Source organism: Carcharhinus amblyrhynchos, chromosome 3, assembly GCF_965287045.1.
Source record: "Carcharhinus amblyrhynchos chromosome 3, sCarAmb.v2.hapA, whole genome shotgun sequence".
NCBI lineage: Eukaryota > Metazoa > Chordata > Chondrichthyes > Carcharhiniformes > Carcharhinidae > Carcharhinus > Carcharhinus amblyrhynchos.
The window spans coordinates 138,591,469-138,605,869 of NC_137326.1; the positions used below are offsets into that span (position 1 = coordinate 138,591,469).

Genomic DNA, 14,401 nt, shown 5'->3' on the forward strand with positions numbered 1-14,401 from the left:
AATCGCACACGTTTAACTCATTCCGGCTCTGTTGAAATGTTATTGACCTAAAGAGTTAACTCAGTTTCTCTCCACAGAAATCTGATACAAATGCTCAAAATCACAAGACGCCTGGATAGAATGGAAGGGAGAAACTGCTTTGGAATAAACCTCAAATCAGGTCACCTCTCAATCACTTCAGAAGTGTCTCCATGGTTTTCCTTTACGCTCAGTCCCTGTGATAAAAACAAAAGGTGCTGGTAATACTCAGGGCAGGACAATGGAAGGTCATTGGCCTGAAAGTTAACTCTCCACTGATGCTGCCTGAGTATTTTTATTTCAGTTTTCCAGCATCTGCAGTGTTTTGCTTTTGGATCAGTCCCTATGATGCTGGGGACCACCTTTGTAGAGTTCATCTAGAATTGCCCCCATATCTTCCTCACCTGAACTAGGCACAGTGCTTAAGGTGTGAACTAAACTATTGATTATACATTGTGCCAAACTCAATAACCCATGGATAGGCAGTTCCCAATCCAGTGAGGAGATGGGATGAATTCTTTCAGTACTGGATGGTGGGGTGGGTGTACAGTGAAGCTGGTAACAAAATACATCAACTAATGACAATTTTTGAAAATATTTATGGTAGTCAAATGATTTGTCGATGTTACTCAGTTTAAGAGAAAGTCCATTCAGTGTAGCCTGGTGATATAGAGCAATCTGGACACATCCCAAAGTAGAACACAAAGACACCAGTTACAGCACAGTCAGATCCTCCAGCACTCAAAACAACTTCATTCATCGGTTAAAACCTAGTTTGGTGTGGCAATTGCAGGTTTCGCGATGGCACCAGAACTGACCCAGTCTGCATCAAACAACAGGAAAGCAGCAGCGAATGAGGACTGGACAGAGGGCTGACTGTACGCAATGGGCACAGGGCTCCCCCACTCAACACTGGCTGGGGCCACCATTCAACATGATGTTCTCACCACCTGCATACAGAAATGCTTCCCTAAACTGCACTGAACTTCCAGTTTATTTGTGCCCACAAACCTTACTGATAGGGATTGCACTTCTGAAAATGAGCAGAGGGACAAATGTTTATTAGTTATTATAATTATTACATTAGCAATGGGTTATTGCATTGAAGGGCTATTGCTGCAGGTTTCCAACTGATAGTAACAGCTACACTTATTTAGCAGGGAACTGTGTGGCGGGGGCTGGGAGGGTGGGGATTGTTTAATTTATAGATGTACTAATTTATAGGTAAAGAAAAGTAATAAAAGTTCCAAGGCTGGAATAGTGTAAACAAATCTCTGGTCTCTAATCTGGGGAACCGAGAGAGATCAGTAAAATGAAGAAAAGGGGAGGTGCCAGAATGGGCCATATTCACAGCCTCACTCGATGAAAGCAGCCAGTCAGAGTCAGTCTTCGCAGTCCGATTCAGAGGGCTCGGGCTGAAGGCTGCAGTCTCATAGAAATCCTTCCTTGCGGAATTGTTCCTGGAGAATGTCCTTGTATTCATCGAAGCCACCGTCTACTCGCTTCACGGTACCACAGCCACACACCCACAGCTCCTTGCACACCATACGGATCAGCCGCTCGTCATGAGATACCAGGATCACGCCACCCTGCAGAGCACACAGCGTTAATGCACCAAACTCAGCCTAGAAAAGTACAATGTACATGTACTCATAAAATCTTATAGTGCAGAAGGAGGCCATTCAGCCCACTGAGTCTGTACTAACCATAATCATACTCAGGCCCAATCGCCATGCACTTACCCTAGCTAGTCCCCTGACACTAAGGGGTAATTTAGCATGGCCAATCCACCTAACCCACGTATCTTTGGACTGTGGGGGGAAACCAGAGCACCTGGAGGAAACCCACGCAGACAGGGGGAGAACATGCAAACTCCACACAGACAGTGACCCAAGGCAGGAATTGAACCCAGGTTCCTGGCACTGTGAGGCAGCATGCTAACCGTTGTGCCACCCATTAAATCAGAGTGGAGAATGTGGGCATTCTCTGGAAAAGTTGGCAGCACTGTCACCTCGAGCCAGGAGGTTATCACTGAAGCTTCACTCCAGACCAACATTGCCAATGCTAACCCAAGGGAAATACCTCTTTCAGATGAAACATTAAAATGCCCTCCCAGGTGGGTGTAAAAGATCCCACTGCCAATATTCAAAGAGCAGTAGGGCAATTCTCCCTGGAGTCATTGCAAATATTTATGTCTCAACAATCAATGTACTTTAATTGCAATGGAGATGAAATATAAAAGTAGGGAAGTTTTGCGACAACTGTACAGAGTATTGGTGAGCCCACACCTGGTATATTGTGTACAGTTATTGCCTCCTCACACAGCCAGGGATTTACTTGCATTGGATGCAGTTCAGGGAAGGGTCACTGGGCTGATTCCTAGGATGAAGGGGTTGTCCTCTGAGTAAAGGTTGAGCAGATTGGGCATTTACTCATTGGAATTTAGAAGAATGAGAGGTGATCTTATTGAAACAAAGGAAAGAGATGGAGTTTAATTTAGACAAATGCGAGGTCACGCATTTTGGTAGATTGAACCAGGGCAGGACTTACTCAGTTAATGGTAGGGAACTGGGGAGAGTTACAGAACAAAGAGATCTAGGGGTACATGTTCATAGCTCCTTGAAAGTGGAGTCACAGGTAGACAGAGTGGTGAAGAAGACATTCAGCATGCTTGGTTTCGTTGGACAGAACATTGAACACAGGAATTGGAATGTCTTGCTGAAGTTGTACAAGACATTGGTAAGGCCACACTTGGAATACCATGTGCAATTCTGGTCACCCTACTATAGGGAGGATTAAACTAGAAAGAACATAAGAAATAGGAGCAGGAGTAGGCCATCTGGCCCTTCGAGCCTGCCCCACCATTCAATAAGATCATGGCTGATCTGTCGTGGCTCAGTTCCACATTCCCGCCCTCTCCCCATAACCCTTAATCCCCTCGCTTATCAAAAACCCATCAACCCGCGTCTTAAAAATATTTAGCGAGGTAGCCTCCACCACTTCAACGGGCAGAGAATTCCAGAGATTCACCACCCTTTGAGTGAAGAAGTTCCTCCTCAACTCCGTTCTAAACTGCCCCCCCTTTATCTTGAGGCTGTGCCCCCTAGTCCTACTGTCCTTTCTGAGCGGGAAGAGCCTCTCCACCTCTATCCTATCCATCCCATTCATCATCTTATATGTCTCAATGAGATCTCCCCTCATTCTTCTAAACTCTAACGAGTACAAGCCGAGTCTATCCAGCCTCTCCTCATAGCTCAACCCCCTCAACTCCGGCATCAGCCTAGTAAACCTCCTCTGCACTCCCTCCAAGGCCAAAATATCCTTGCGTAAGTACGGCGCCCAAAACTGCACACAGTACTCCAGCTGCGGTCTCACCAATGCCCAATACAGCCGCAGCAAGACCTCCCTACTTTTATATTCAATCCCCTTCGCTATGAAGGCCAGCATCCCATTTGCCTTCTTGACCACCTGCTGCACCTGCAAGCTGGGTTTTTGCGACTCATGCACAAGGACCCCGAGGTCCCTCTGCACTGTCGCCTACTGCTGTTTTTCTCCGTGTAAGTAATAATCCTTCCTACCATTATTCCTACCAAAGTGTACCACCTCGCACTTGCCAACATTAAATTCCATTTGCCAGTTCCTGGCCCATTCGCCCAGCCTATCTAGATCCTTCTGCAGACTCTCCACACCCTCCGTGCAATTTGCCGTTCCACCAATCTTGGTGTCATCAGCAAATTTCGACACCATACACTCGGTTCCCTCCTCCAGATCATCTATATAAATGGTAAATAGCTGAGGCCCCAGCACTGACCCCTGAGGCACTCCACTAGTCACCAACCGCCAATCCGAATAGCACCCATTGACCCCCACTCTCTGCCTCCTATTTGACAACCAGTCCTCTATCCACGCTAACACCCTACCCACAACTCCATGTCCCCTGACCTTCTGCAATAACCTCTTGTGAGGTAGCTTGTCAAACGCCTTCTGAAAATCAAGAAAGACCACATCCACCGGCTCTCCTCTATCCACCGCCCTAGACACATCCTCATAGAACTCCAGTAAATTTGTCAGACACGACTTCCCCTTAACGAAACCGTGCTGCGTCTGCTCTATCAAGCAATTCCCCTCAAGATGCCTCGCTATTTCCTCCTTGATGACGGATTCTAACATTTTACCTACAACAGACGTTAAACTAACCGGCCTATAATTCCCCGCCTTTTGCCTGGCACCCTTCTTAAACAACGGCGTAACATTAGCCGTTTTCCAATCTTCCGGCACTTCCCTGGAATCCAGCGACGTCTGGAAAATAACCACCAAGGCATCCACTATCACCTCCGCCATTTCTTTCAGAACCCTCGGATGCATTCCATCTGGTCCTGGGGACTTGTCCACAATCAGCCCCTCCAGTCTGTCGAGCACCGCCTCTCTAGTAACAGTAATGTCATTGAGACCCTCCAGTCCTACCACCTTTCCATCTCTAACACCCAGCAAATTATTCACGTCCTCCTCCGTGAAGACCGAAACAGAAAAGTTATTCAAGACCTCAGCCATTTCCCCATCCCCTACCACTAAGTCCCCCTTCTCATCCTCTAAAGGACCAACGTTCACCCTAGTCAGCCTCTTCCTTTTTATATACTTATAAAAACTCTTGCTATCCTTTTTTATATTAAGCGCTAGCCCAGCTTCATAGTTTATCCTACCCTCCTTTATCAATTTCTTTGTCAATCTTTGTTGACATTTAAACCTCTCCCAATCCTCTTCTCGCCCACTACTCTTAGCTACTCTAAACGCCTCCGCTTTTAATTTAACACTTTCCTTCACCTCCTTCGTTATCCACGGCTTATTACCTCTCCTCCTACGGTCCTTTTTGACCATCGGAATAAATTTCTGCTGAGCACCAAGAAAGATCTCCTTAAAAATCCTCCACTGCTCCTCAGCAGACCTACCTTCCAACGCGCTCCCCCAGTCCACATTCGCCAATTCCTCCCTCATCCTACCGTACTCCCCTCTGTTCAAACAAAGGACGCGTGTCCGGGAACCCACTTTGTCCTCCTCCATCTGCACCAGAAACTCCACCATACAATGATCACTCTCCCAAAGAGGATCCTTCACCGCAAGGTCCCTGATTCTACCAGATTTACTAGGATGTTACTAGGACTTGATGGATTGAGTTTAAACTGGGACTTTTTCCTCTGAAGTGTAGAGGCTGAATGGTGACCTTATAGAGCGCTATAAAATCCGCCATGCTTACCTGGTCTGGCCCACATGCAAGTCTACACCTACAGCAGTGTGGTTGACCCCCAACTACCCTCCAAAATGGCCAAGCAAGCCAATCAGTTCAAGGGAAATTAGGGATAGGCAACAATTCTGGCCTTGCCCATGAGAAAGTGAAAAAGGCTTTGAAATGTCTGGTGAACGTGAATGGCACTATAGAAATGCAAATCTTTCTTGTTACAAATGATTTAAGTTTTGGAGTGTTAGCACTTTGTCGGGACAAAGTCCTGATGTTTTTGGAAACAACCCCTGCAAACATTATTACCTTAAACTTCTGTAGTGCATTTCCCAGTGCCTCAATGGTCTCCATGTCCAAATGGTTTGTAGGTTCATCCAGTATATAAAAGTTTGGGCTGAAATTTAAAAACAAATACTTAACATTTCAAAGAAAATGATTCAAAGAATGACCCTCACATTTGATCAATAAGACAAGATGGGGTAGATTATTGGTGTAGTGGTTATGTCACTGAACTAGTAATTCAGAGGCCCAGGGTAATACAGTCTGGAATTTAAAAATTCAATTAATTAAAAATCTGAAATATAAAGTTAGACTTTATAATCATGAAATGAATCAATCATAAAAGTTGATCTGGATCACTAATGCCCATTAGGGAAGCAAAGCTGCCATCCTTACCCAGTCTGAGACTCCAGACCCACAGCACATACATGGCACATGTCAGGAGCATGTTGGAAGATTCTGCACTTGCCTGATTGAGTATTGTTGGAGCTGTACCCAAGTAGCTCGATGCCACCCAGAACAAAGTAGCCCCGCTTGTTGGGACTTCATCCACAAATATCCACTCCCTCCACCACTGACGTACAAGGACAGCCATATGCACTATCTACAAGATACACTGCAGGAACTCACCAAGCTTCCTTAGATAGCACCTTCCAAACCCACAACCTCTACTATCTAGAAGATCAAAGGCAGCAGACACATGGGAACACTACTATCTGCAAGTTCCCCCCCCCAAGCCACTCGCCATCCTGACTTGGAAATCATCAAGAGTCAGAGCTAAAAAGTGATTTTGTATATTGTATAATTCTGGGTCAATACGATTCTAGTCTGGGCTCAACAGGCTGGTGTCAACTGAGGTTGGGAGAGACATTACAACAGACTAAGTGTTCAGAAAGAAAGAGGAAAATGAAATGTCAGGATACTGCCTCCTGGAAGAGTGTGCGCGCGCCATCATAGAGGGCAGCACCAATGTGGCTGGGAGGTAACTTGCTAAACTCAGTAGGTAACATTCATGGAGTAAAAATACCAGGGAATGTCCTAATCCCACCTTAATCAAAGTCTTCAGGAGACAACTAGTGGCAGAAGAGAAACATGGTTTACCAGAAGCCTTGTAACCTGGAGAAAAGCAAATTTCCCCACCAGAGAAGGGACTGAGGAAAGGGAAGAGCTGCAAAAAAGCTGGCAGGGGAGGGGAATCACACTGTTCATGCTCACATGTGGATAATGGAGAAGACAGCCAATGCATGGGGAAAATAAAGAATCGACGTCTTCAGCAGAAAGGAAGTGAAAGAGTGAATGGGAGTGGAGCGGCTACCTCCTGGGAATTAGGAAATTGGTATATCCCACAGCAAAAGACCGGATGAGACATGCGAACCAATAGACATTGACCAGGAAAGACATGCCGCTTACTGAGCCATTGTCATCTGTGCAAAGGCCACTCTGCTCTTTTGTCCTCCCGATAAACTGGCAACTGGTCGGACAGCCAGATCTCCTGATATCCCATAGCCACCAAGCTGGTGCCGGTACTCTTCCTCTGGCCTCCCTGTAAACACAGCAAAAACAAGAATCTGTCACAAGTCGCAAACAAGCACTGCCCACTTGCTGCTGGAGATACCAAAACACTTAACTAGTGTTCAGGACACCAGGCTGTAACTAGAAACCAACAGCAAAACTCAGGAGCACTGCACACACCTTTTCACTGCAACCTCACACCTGGGCTTGTGCAGGTGTGTGTATTGGTTGGGGAGAGACTGGGAAGGCACCACACTCCCTGCGGCCCCAGAACACCGGGGGATGGGGAGGGGTTCCCTGAAAACGGTAGCGTGCTGCCCTGAGGAATGGCCAGGGGAGCGAGGGGGGGTGCGAAGAGGGTAGATTTAGGAAGTGGGGACCAGAAATGCAAGGGTATCATCAAATAGGCTGAGTCCCTTTTTTCTTGAAAAGAGAATGTATGACAAGATTCAGTGCAGGTCTTTACAATTATGGAAGTTGATGGTGGGTAGACACACACTAGAGTGTTTGTGGGGTAGAGAAATCTCGGAATCATGTAAGATAGTTGCCAAGGAATGAAATATGTAATTCAGAAGCAGCTTCTTCACCCAAAATGGTGAGAATGTGAACTCACTTGCACCGGGAATAGTTGAAACAAGAGAAGTTGGACAAAGGAATCGAAAATGGTGATTATGGAACTGACCAGAAGGATGTGGAGGCTTTGGAGAGGGTACAGAAAAGACTTACCAGGATGCTGCCTGGTATGGAGGGCATTAGATATGTGGAGGGGTTGGAGAAACTTTGTTTGTTCTCACTGGAATGATGGAGGTTGAGGGGCGACCTGATAGAAGTCTATAAGACTATGAGAGGCATGGACAGAGTGGATAGTCAAAAGCTTTCTCCCAGGGCGGAAGAGTCAATTACTAAGGGGCACAGGTTTAAGGTGCGAGGGGCAAGATTCAAAGGAGATGTGCGAGGCAGATTTTTTACACAGAGTGGTGGGTGCCTGGAACCCGTTGCCAGGGGAGGCAGTGGAAGTGGATATGGTCGTGACTTTTAAGGGGCATCTTGACAAATACATGAATGGGATGGAAATAGAACATAGAACATAGAACATTACAGCGCGGAACAGGCCCTTCGGCCCACAATGTTGCGCCGACCAGTCTTATTTTTAAAAAAAACATTGACCCACTAATCTAAACCAATCCCTTTTCGTCCATAAACCTATCCACCAATCTCTTAAACGCCCCCAAACTAGGCGCATTTACAACTGCAGCAGGCAGGGCATTCCAGTCCCTCACCACCCTCTGGGTAAAGAACCTGCCCCTGACATCCGTCCTATAACTACCCCCCCTTAATTTAAAGCCATGCCCCCTCGTGCTAGATTTCTCCATCCGAGGAAACAGGCTATCACCATCCACCCTATCTAAACCTCTAATCATCTTATATGTTTCTATAAGATCCCCTCTTAGCCGCCTTCTTTCCAGTGAAAACAACCCCAAATCCCTCAGTCTCTCCTCATAGGACCTCCCCTGCATACCAGGCAACATCCTGGTAAACCTCCTCTGCACCCTCTCCAAAGCCTCCACATCGTTCCTGTAATGTGGGGACCAGAACTGCACACAGTACTCCAAGTGCGGCCGCACCAGAGTTGTGTACAGTTGCAACATGACGCTGCGACTCCTAAAGACTCCTAATAGAGGGATATGATCCCCAGAAGGGTAGGCAGTTTTAGCTAAGTCAGGCAGCATAGTCGGTGCAGGCTTGGAGGGCCGAAGGGCCTGTTCCTGTCTGTAATTTTCTTTGTTCTTTGAGCATAAATGATTGGCATGAGCTTGCTGGGATGAATGGCTTGTTTCAGTGCTGTATTTCTTATGTATTTTGGGGCCTCCTGAATTTAACACAGAATCAAGAAACAGCGAATGGCAGAGTCGGCTATGAGAGTGTCATGGCTTTTGAGGAAAAGCAAGTCCTGAATTCAGGATGCTGTGTTTAGTCACTGAATCCATCTTGGGTGTTTCAGACCAGAAGGTAAAGCTTAGCAATGCTCATTATCTCCTTTAACACCACCCCTACCCCCGACAGAGTCTGAGCACTTCTTACCTGGGAACTTTAATGCCAAGAGTTCCACTGAGCTGACATTCATTTCTAACTGGTCCACATGGTGCTGACAAAAATAGCCAATTTTCAAATTCCTGTCCAGAGAAAACCAAGAAAGAAATCAGGAGGGTTTAGTGGCAGACAGAATTGTCGTTCCTTTTCCTGTCACGATGCAGCAATTCCTATTGGGGATTAATTCCGTTGCTTCATCCATTCTCCCTGTCAGTACAGTAGGCAAGAGCAATCCAGGAACATTCACTGCTCGGTTTAAACACCTTCTTCAGCAACACTGACATAACAAAAGACCATTCTGATCGAGGTATCCAGCCCAGACACGGGATTATAGTCCGGGTCATTTTTCTAACTGTAAGATTGCTCAATCTTCATTTAGAAGCTGATATAATGGAAAGCTATACATAAACTCACACAGTGCTACCAACAAATGAGAATTTGGACAGGTTCAAATCTCCTGCAGATGCCATTTGTCAAAATATAACAATGAACAACCTGAACAACTGTTTCAAAAATGTTATGGATATTGATAGAAAACAGCCTGAGACAAAGGCAGCATAGGGACAACGGAGAGGCAGAAAGAGAAATACCCAGAGGAACAGAGTACAGGGTGAGGAAGGGAAAACAGAGGACAGAGTGAAAAACAGAGTAGGGGTAGGAAAGTGGAGCAGTTGTGGAGGGAGAGATGGAGAGACAGGACTGTAGATAATGTCTGAAAAATAATGGGGCATGGTTAGAAGCAATGCCCATGGACAGATTTTGACTTAATCTCAGTCATATAACTGCTGATACGTGCAAAAGACAAAGCTCGATAAATCTAGAACAGGGTCAAGGGTCTTTCTTATTCACCCAGTATATTGCAACTACAGTTCCTGACGTAATGTTACTCCCTTGAGTTACTCCCTTCTCTCCTTCCTCTCTCTTTAGCCACGTTTGAGGAAGTGTAAGTGATCTCTCCTAAGTCTCAAGATTATCACAACATTCTTCACCTACATGTGACTGGATACACAGTACCACCCGAGCAGCATGGCAGAGACCCAGGGGTGGGAGAAGTGGATCCAATCAGTGGCATCACCCACTTACTGATGTTTTGATGCTGTCAGTGTCACTCCGAGAGTTGGGTAAACTCAGAGACACTAATTGCAATTCAGCCCATTTGAGGCCAACGTGACCATTGTGCATGCACGGATCACAATAATTTGCATTTTTTTTATTTGGGCAGCCGAGGGGGCGATGGACAGCAGAGGGGGCAATAGGCAGCGGAGTTTTGGGTGCACTCAAGACGACTGTTAAGATCCATCCCTCTTCAACCAATATCCACAGACTTGTACAATTCCAGTTATTTTTGTTTACTTCCATAATCTACATGAACCGCTGAGTGACCTCCCGGAATACTGTGACAATCAGTACAGGACACAAACACTCCTGGCTTTTTGTTTTCAGCCATCAATGGCAGCGTTAGACAGGCTATAAAGGGGGACCCCCTCAGTGACCCACTATACCCGAGGCTGTCAATACTGCCTACATAACAGTTACACAGCATATCAAACAACGTCATTTTACATACGTTTGGGAGATGCTGTAAGCTGGAACAAAAACAGAAAATTCTGGAAAAACCCAGCAGGAATGGCAGCATCTGAGGTGAAAGAACCAGAGTTAACGTTTCGTATCCATATGACTTCTTCAGAGCTGGGATCATTCTGGTCGAGAGCGGGCAAGATTAAGATTTGCATAAAATTATGAGGATTTTTCATCGAGTAAATAGGGAGAGATTGCTACCAATTACAGATAGATTGTTAAGAGAATACAAAAGGATTGGCAAAAGGGTGAGGAGGAAAACACCAAGAGCTTGTTGTTACAAAGCTAGCAATTCTACAGCAACTTCAACAGGAAATTATCCAAGTTAAATTATATAAATACTTGAAAAGGAAAAAAGGAAACTGGGTCTAATCTCTAGTTTGCAAGATGACAGTTGATCTCATTGAAACATATAACATTTTTCCAGAGTGTGACAGGATAAATGTGGATAGAATGTTTCCCCTGGCTGGTGAATCTTGAACCAGGGCACAGTCTCAGAGTAAGGCCATTTAGGATTGAGAAGAAGAAGAATGTCTTCACTCAGACGGTGGTGAATCTTTGGAATTCTCAAACTCAGAGGACCATGGAAGCTCAGTCATTGATCATGTTCAAGGCAGAAATCAATAGGTTTCTGGACATGATTGACATCAAGGGATATGAGGACAGTGCAGAAAAGTGACATTGATGTAGATGCTGAACCATGATCAGTTTGAATGGCAGTGCAGGTTAAACATGTTGGATGCTCTCCTGCTCCAATGCTCCTTAAAGATTGCAGGCTGATGGGGGTGGGAGCAAGAGTGTGAAACTAACTGAATACCTCTTACAAAGAGCTAATACGGGCTTGATTGGCTAAATGGCCTCATCTGTGGTGAGATTCAGAGAGTGCAAGTGTTGTCAAGATTGATTTAACTGTATGGTTTTCATTTAAGCTCTTGTAGGACTGGCTGAAGGTGTTTGTGATGTTACCATAGACTGTACCTGTGTGCATGTCTGATACCCTGAACTGGTGTCAGGTCTCCGAGCAATATCCTTAACAGTGTTGTTTTACCAGCGCCATTCTCACCAACCTGTCAATAGAAGATCGCAGTTATGAGATTGTCAACAACAAAAGCACACTTTACAGCAATAACCAGAGGTGTCTCTGATCTACATAGGCTGGGCAAATGGGCCAGGAACTGGCAAATGGAATTTAATGTGGGCAAGTACGAGGTGGTCCACTTTGGTAGGAATAATGGTAGGAAGGACTATTACATACGTGGCGAAAAACTGCAGCAGGTGACGGTGCAGAGGGACCTCGGGGTCCTTGTGCATGAGTTGCAAAAACCCAGCCTGCAGGTGCAGCAGGTGGTCAGGGAGGCGAATGGGATGCTGGCCTTCATAGCGAGGGGGATTGAATATAAAAGTAGGGAGGTCTTGCTGCAGCTGTATAGGGCATTGGTGAGGCCACAGCTGGAGTACTGTGTGCAGTTTTGGTCGCTGCACTTACGCAAGGATACTTTGGCCTTGGAGGGAGTGCAGAAGAGGTTTACTAGGCTGATTCTGGAGTTGAGGGGGTTGAGCTATGAGGAGAGGCTGAGTAAACTAGGCTTGTACTTGTTAGAGTTTAGAAGAATGAGGGGAGTTCTCATTGAGACATATAAGATGATGAATGGGATGGATAGGATAGAGGTGGAGAGATTCTTCCCGCTCAGAAAGGACAGTAGGACTAGGGGACACAGCCTTAAGATAAAGGGGGGGTGGTTTAGAACGGAGTTGAGGAGGAACTTCTTCACTCAAAGGGTGGTGAATCTCTGGAATTCTCTGCCCGTTGAAGTGGTGGAGGCTGCCTCGCTAAATATTTTCAAGACGCGGGTTGATGGGTTTTTGATAAGCGAGGGGATTAAGGGTTATGGGGAGGGGGCAGGAATGTGGACAGATCAGCCATGATCTTATTGAATGGCGGGGCAGGCTCGAAGGGCTAGATGGCCGACTCCTGCTCCTATTTCTGATGTTCTTATGTGTCTGGAGGATAGGAGGCCAAAATGCTCAGTAAGGTAAGTTTACTGGAGCTTGTTTTAAAAAAACAGAACAGAAGCAGGCCATTCATCCCCTCCAGCCTGTTCAGCTAGATCATGGCTGATTTTCAACCTCAAAGCCATTTTCCCGCACTATCCCCATACCCCTTGATACCTTTAAATGTAGAATATAGTCTTGAATATACTCAATAATTGAGCTGCACACCTTGCATAGAGAATCCCAAAGAATTCTTGCCTCGTGAAGGAATTCCTCAACTCAGCACCAAATGGTCTGCTCCTTACTGAGGCTGTGTCCCCTGCTTCTAGACCCCATCCCTCCCCTCAAACACAGAAACACCTTTCCTGCATCTACTTTGCCAAGTCCAGTAAGAATTTTGTATGCTTCAATTAGATTGCCTCCCATTCTTTGAAACTCTGGAGAATACTGGCAGTCTCCTCAATCTCTCCTCATAAAACAATCCCACTATCCCAGCAATCACTTTGGTGAACTTCCATTGCACTCCCTCTATGACAAGAGAACCAAAACTACGCTCAATACTCCAGGTGCCATCTTACCAATTCTCTCTATAACGGCAACAAGTTTTTACTCCTGAACTCAAATCTTCTTGCAGCAAGGGCCAACATACTATTAGCTTTCCCAATAGCTTGCTAAACCTGCATGTTACTGTTCAGTGACTTACAAACAAGGACACCCAGGTCTCTTTGGATATCAACACTCCCCAGTCTCTCACCATTTAAGAAACTTTACGTTTTGTTTTTCCTGTTAAAGTGGATAAGTTCACAGTTTTTCTTATTATATTCTGTCATAGAATCCCTACAGTGTGTTTGGCCCATTGAGCCTGCACTGACAACACTCCCACCAGGACCCATCCCTGCAAACCCATGTATGTACCCTGCTAATTCCTGAATCCAAGGAACAATTTAGCATGGCCAATCAATGCTTTGGTTGATTGTGGGAGGAATCCGGAGCACCCAGAGGAAACCCATACAGACACAGGGAGAATGTGCAGACTCTGTACAGACAGTGACTCAAGGCCAGAATTGGATCTGGTTCCCTGGCTGTGAGGTAGCAATGTTAAACTCTGTGCTGCTCTGTCTTGTTCTTGCCAACTCACTTAGCCTATCTAAATCTGCTTGAAGCCACTTTGCACCATCCTCACAACTCACATTCCCACCAAGTTTTGTACCATCAGTTAATTTGGAAATATAACATTTGGTCCCAATATGTAGACATTGGATAACTGGGGCCCAAACACTGATCCTTCCGGTACCCTTTGTCATAGCCTGCCACCCTGAGAATTACCCGTCTATTCCCTGTCTGTTTTCTGTTGCTTTAATCATGGAGGAATGACAGTGGCGTAATGGTATTGTAACTGGGCTAGTAATCCAGAGACTGAAGGTAATGCTCTGGGTTCAAGCCCCACCATGACAAGTGACACAATTTGAATTCAATAAAAATCTAGAATTAAGAGTCTGCTGATGGCCATAAAACCATTGTCGGAAAAACCCATCTGGTTCACTAATGGTTAACTAGGAAGGAAATCGGCCACCCTTACCCAGTCTGACCTACATGTGGCTTTAGATCCACAGCAATGTGGTTGACTCTTAGCTGTTCCCTCAAGGGTAACTAGGGATGGGCAATAAATGCTGGCCCAATCAGTGATGCTCACGTCCC

The 14,401-nt window shown here is 45.7% G+C and overlaps 1 protein-coding gene across 3 annotated transcripts in view; it reads right to left on the reverse strand.

The window, feature by feature from the left end:
- Positions 1-601: 601 nt before the first annotated feature.
- Positions 602-14,401, reverse strand: part of abcf3 (ATP-binding cassette, sub-family F (GCN20), member 3) — a 118,007-nt gene continuing 104,207 nt past the window's right edge. For all 3 annotated transcript variants that reach the window (XM_080186097.1, XM_080186096.1, XM_080186098.1), the window contains 5 exons: positions 11,690-11,778; positions 9,125-9,216; positions 6,941-7,073; positions 5,558-5,645; positions 602-1,607 (listed from right to left, as the gene is read on the reverse strand). In XM_080186097.1, the coding sequence (XP_080042223.1) occupies positions 1,449-1,607; positions 5,558-5,645; positions 6,941-7,073; positions 9,125-9,216; positions 11,690-11,778 (561 nt within the window). In that variant the 3' untranslated portion in view covers positions 602-1,448. The remainder of the gene's footprint in view (positions 1,608-5,557; positions 5,646-6,940; positions 7,074-9,124; positions 9,217-11,689; positions 11,779-14,401) is intronic.